The 5,812-nt window shown below is 37.0% G+C and overlaps 1 protein-coding gene across 1 annotated transcript; it reads right to left on the bottom strand.

The window, feature by feature from the left end:
- Positions 1-482: 482 nt before the first annotated feature.
- Positions 483-5,573, bottom strand: LOC147611920 (uncharacterized). The gene is made up of 4 exons (XM_086784146.1): positions 5,085-5,573; positions 4,654-4,989; positions 4,357-4,546; positions 483-532 (listed from the first exon to the last, which is right to left on the bottom strand). The coding sequence occupies exons 1-4, from the start codon at positions 5,571-5,573 to the stop codon at positions 483-485; spliced, it is 1,065 nt and encodes a 354-aa protein (XP_086640272.1).
- Positions 5,574-5,812: the final 239 nt, after the last annotated feature.

Below are 5,812 nucleotides of genomic sequence, written 5' to 3'. Positions count from 1 at the left end.
AAGCACAAGAGTTCAGCACAGACTACGTCGTGAATACAATCAACGATGTAGCTTATAACGATGGTTGTGATAATTATACAGAGGAAGATGGTCTCATCATCGAAATGTCTGAGATTGGTGAGGAGATGGCGGAAGCTCAAGATGCTTGTTGTGATGTGAGAATGACGGAAGCAGTGGATGGCTTCTACTGGGTGGACAAGATGTCATGTCAAGATGATTATTGTGATGTGGAAATAACCAAAGAAGTGGATGGTTTCTGCTTGGTGGACAAGGTGCCATTTCCAACCTCCGTTCTATGGCACCCCATGGTCATCATAGAGAACTACTACCCCTTGGTGGACAATGCATCCCCACATGGAAGGAATATGACCCAATCTAAACATCAAACATGACTATCGGTGTATTGAAGGCTCTTCAAAAAGCTACTCCCTAATAAGATAGTCACCAAACATGATTATCGGTTGTGAAGGCTCTTCAAAAAGCTAGTCCAACATGATTATCGGTTTGGAAGGCTCTTCCAAATCTTCATTCGCTAGTCCCAAATAAGCCTACATCATCAACTAGTAATTTTGTAGTGCTTTTACTTGAATTTTCATTGGATAAAGCCTCTTCCATCTTTTCATTGGATAAAGGAACATAATTTTGTGCATTACCTTAGTGATTAATTGAAATTTTTAGTTCTTTTAATTGAATTTTCATTGTATAACCTTTCTGGTTTATCGAATTAAACATTTAAAAAAGAAACTAAGTTTTTGCCTTGGTCTTCTATGGCTAAAGAAAAACCCTAGGGTGGAAGGTGTCACCTTTAACTAGAGCACATTCTTCTAAGGTTAAAACATTTCTCTAAGGTGGAAGGTCTCACCTTTAACTAGAGCACATTCTTCTAAGGTGAAAACAAAACCTAGGGTGGAAGGTCTCACCTTAAACTAGAGCACACTCCTCTATTAAGCAGATCACTACCATGACACATGATATAATAGGAGTATCCAAATCACTAGTAAAGTTCGTGCACTTAATTGGTTGGTGATGGTATGAACCCCATTCTTTCCAATTTTATGGGCAACTTGACTAAGGTATATGGAAGGTCTACCTCTTTTCTTTACTAGATGATGTATGAACACTAGTTTTCTAGCCTAGTAGGACATGAAATATACTTTTTAAAGATAACAAGGTGCTTTTCTTAGTCTAAACCCTTTCTCTAATGCAATGTTGGTGGATGCTCTCTTTCAGACCATCACATACATTAGGCGAGTACAGGAGATGAGCGCACATAGATACGTTAAATTACCAACGATTGGCACAGACGGGAGATGAGTCTTGGTTTTCTAGTGTCTCTCAGTGGTTCACATTACATGGTCTAGCCTTGTTAGTGACTATCCTTGCCCATGCATTTTTCATACGTCGGATATCGTTTTGGTCATCCCTTATTGCGTGGGTGTCTTTTTTACCAATTAGATGTCTTTTTTACCAACTAGATGGTCCCAAATCATTGATGCCACATTCTAAAAAGTTTGCATTGAATCCAAAAGATGATGTATTCTTAACTCTGTCGAATATGGTAGAGGATAGAAGATTGAGTACCTTTTCATGCCCACACGTGTTGTGATGGGAGTCACCCTCCATCTCTCGTCCCACTCTCCATCTCTCCACCTTCCCTCCAATGGCATTGTAGGAGGTGAATGCCACATGGCCTCCCAGTCTGCACCTCTCACATCACAATTATTGAAGCCTTTGATGGATCATAATTTGGGTGATTTGGAGGAAGAAATCGATGATGTTCATCATACACCACTTTCTTTAGTGCATGTGCTTGTTTGGAAACAAGTGATGGACAACAAATTGGACACGCATTATATCCTGCAATTGTGAGATCTCTGAAATTGACAAGTAAGAACGTAAAGTCAATAGACATTACAATAAATTAGAGTTATAAATGAATCATTTGCGCATGCTTGGATAAGAATCAATTTATGAGTCTGACATATGTGAGCACTCTGTACAGCCCAGAAAATCAGGCATAGTCCACATCCAGATACCATTGCATTGCGGCATGAAACTAGATGAGAAACATCATGCACCCTTAGGCATCTCCATAATTTATCGATGTCATCAATCATGGGCTCAACGTATACATTTATATTCTTTACCTTGTGCTTCCGAGGCAGCACAAGAAACGCAAGCATCACATGACCCTTCTTGATGGACCTCTATTGGAGGAATATTGTAATTCACAACAACAATGGGCCATGTGGACCATGATGTAGACTTCAATCCAAATGGGTTCACCCTATCCATACCCAATCCAAGCCATAAATTATGGGGCTCATCTTTGCACTATGGCCATCCATCCTGAGTGTGAGTCCAAGCCAATGAGTTAACGGGATTTCTCATCACTTTGCCAGTTGAATGATGGTTCACATTCCATGTCATTAACTCAGTGATGGATTGACACCAAAAAATATGCTAAATGCGAGGTATAATAGGAAATTGCCTCAATACCTTGCTTACGCATTAAGCATTGATGCATAGGCTCGAGATATTATTCTTATTCATAATACATTAAGAATTAACACAAAGGCTTAATGCATTAAGCATAGGCATAATTCATTAAACATTAGTGTAATGCATTAAGCATAGGCTTAATGCATTATGCATTATGCATTAATGCTTAATGCATTGATGAATTAAGCATTAATGCGTGAGAATAATACAGTAATGCTTTAAGCATTAATGCATAAAGCTATTCAGCTTAATGCATGAGCATAATGCATTACGCTTATGCATTAGGAATTAATGTATTATGCATAATGTATTAAGCTTAAGAAATATACATAGGCAAAAAACCTCAAGAAATAATCCCCAACACCTGAAGGCGTAAAAATTTACAAAGAGTTTGGTCAAGTGCTTAGCTCTTATACTTTTTAGAATCTTGTACATGGTTGAGGGAGTTTTGAGAAGATTGATTTGACCTAGGCAAAAAAGAGAAGAACCTAGGCACATTAAAAAAATAGTAAAGTTTAAGCCAAAATGCTTAATGTAATAATGCATTAAGTATAAGATTATGCAATAATGCTTTAAGCATGAGAATAATGCATTAAGGCATTATTCATTAAGATTAATGAAATAATACATAAGCTTATGCTTAATGAAATAACACATAAGCTTATGCTTACACTTAGTAAAAGAACATGTAAGCTTATGCTTAATGAAATAAAACATAAGCTTATGCTCAATGCGTTAACACATAATCTTATGCTTAATGTTTAGTCATAAGCTTAATGAAATAATGAATTAAGTATAATCTTATGCATTAATGCATTATTCATTAAACTTAATGCAAGAATACATAGGCTTATGCATAATGCACTATTAGTGAATTATTGCATAAAGCTTATGAAATAATGCATTAACATATTTTGCATTAAGCATAATGCAATAATACATTAAGCTTATGTAATAGTGAATTAAGCATATTCTTCATGCATTAAGCTTTATGCAATAATGCATTAAGATTTATGCAATAATACATAAATCTTATGCAATAATACATTAAGCATTTCTTAATGCATTATGAATTAAGCTTTATACAATAATACATAAGCATAAGCTTAATGCATGAATGCATAAGCTTATGAATGCAATATTACATAAAGCTCTCACTACAAGACAATGCTGCCATACACGCGTTTCATACACGCGATAAATTACGAACGCGTGTATGGTCGCACTTGTATTTGAATAGAATCGGGCGCGTGTATTTTAGCATTTAAGTTCGCATGTATATTTGCATTTATCAACGCGTGTATAAATGCGTTTATATACACGCAGTAATACACACATAAATACACGATAATATTTACGGGGTGATACTCGCTATTATACACGGATAAATACACGGCACTGTACACGGATTAATACACGCATGGCATAGAAAAACTGAAAAAAAACTGAATTCCTTAACAAAATTAAAAACTATTTTCCTTAAACCATCTCATAGTACATTACAGTATACATCATTACACAATCCCACTACATGCATTTACAACAATGAAATATATTCAAAAATAAATCATGCATATGAGATGATAGAAATGTCATCAATTTAGAACATACAGTGACGGATTGGTTAGGGTTCGATCTCATCTTCAATAAGATCCATCCTTGTCAAACGATCAACATCAATATCCATTTGATCAATTGGTAAGGCTACGATTAAATTTATTCCACTATCGATATTCTGTACTCCATTGATAATGGTATCGATGTCCTGATCATCCTCATCAACATCACCATCATCCTCAATGGTAGGGTCATTCTCATGATCATGAGAAATGGCATGCTCATCCTCATTATCACGATCATCTCTTATTTCTTGATCATCGATCACAACATCTTCAATGGCATGTTCGACGTCATCTTCATTGCGGCTTGTTACATCCTCCATATGCTCCATATCAGTGAATGTATTATACATCACTTTGGAACGTGGTGCAATAGGGATGACGTACCACCATTTGATGTCATGCACCATTGGTAGATAGATAACCTACTCAAATACACACAGTACAGTAATTAATTAGCATATCAAAAGTCAAGGGGTACGCGAGCTTAGATATATATGTACATGAAACACATTAGTAAAAAAATGCATACCTGCTCACATTGTTGTGGCAATACAAGCCTATCTTTCTTTGTTTGCCAGAACTTTGTAGAGTCAATAGTTACATATCCACTTGCATGGCGTTTTATCGTTGCATCAGGCCCTTTTTCCACCACGTTCATTTGCCATTTGACATCCAAAACATACACAAAGAAGCGACGAAAGTCAAGCCTAAATATGTCTTGGATTATGCCACAATAATCATCCATTTTTCCATTAGCTCCCTCAAAGCTACTAATGACACCACAATCTTGTGTATTTCTCTTTTCATCAATTCTTTGTGTTCGAAAATGCTTGCCTTCACACCATATAGCATTGAACATAGTGCACTGGACCAAAATAGAAGCAATATTTGTGTAAGCAATGTGAATAAATATTAAAGACAAATCACTTACAACTAATGCAAAACATTAGTTCTATGTACCTTTGACATGCATCCTCGTGCATACTCCCATTCTTCCGCCGTGATATGCAGCCCCTCGTCGCTCTCTGCTCTCTCCATTTCCTCATGCAACCAATCAACATGGATATCATTCGGAAGTGTTGCTAGATGCTTAGGGTACGCCTTCCGAGAGCCATGTTGCCTCCGAAAGAGAGCTCTTTCTGCTTGCCTTTTTGTCTTTGCATCCTCATATCTTGTAACCCATCTACTCATCACATCACTATTAAGGATACAAGTGAAATTGAGATCATCAATCAATGTTCTGTCAATTACTTTACTCTGTCCTTTTCCTTGAGGCACAATAGAGGTCATCCTCAAGTCCTCTTCATTGCTCCATAGTCGTGGCAAAGAGCTGTCCACCTGACCAAGAAATTCTGAAATATATACAAGAGACTCTTGTATCAACCAACCCTCAGCCATGCTTCCTTCAGGCCTTGCACTTTGCCTCACAAAGTCTTTTAAGGTCTTCATGAAGCGCTCTAGGAAGAACATCCAACGTGCATGCACAGTACCACATAAAGCAATTTCGTCCACTAAATGCACAATGAGATGTAGTTGACTTGTGAGAATGGTTCGCGGAAAAGTCTCCTCTACCAAACAAACCACCTCCACTGCCATAACACGCGCATCATCCAACGTGGCTGGATCAATTGCTTTGGAACTAACATATCTGAAAAATAAATAAATAGTACGTTATACCTCATGCACGT

Source organism: Cibotium barometz, chromosome 46 (genome assembly GCF_041138505.1).
Source record: "Cibotium barometz isolate CiBa-2024 chromosome 46, ASM4113850v1, whole genome shotgun sequence".
Lineage (NCBI taxonomy): Eukaryota > Viridiplantae > Streptophyta > Polypodiopsida > Cyatheales > Cibotiaceae > Cibotium > Cibotium barometz.
This window is presented reverse-complemented; position numbering and strand designations above follow the sequence as displayed.

Excerpts from the sequence above, each read along its gene's own strand:
- LOC147611920 (XM_086784146.1), bottom strand. The coding sequence starts at position 5,573 with ATGAAGACCTTAAAAGACTTTGTGAGGCAAAGTGCAAGGCCTGAAGGA. Across the intron at positions 4,990-5,084 it reads CACGAGGATGCATGTCAAAG|TGCACTATGTTCAATGCTAT; the intron begins GTACATAGAACT and ends ATTTTGGTCCAG. Across the intron at positions 533-4,356 it reads TCAAGAAATAAGAGATGATC|CGAATGAAGATTTGGAAGAG; the intron begins GTGATAATGAGG and ends ATTTGGGACTAG.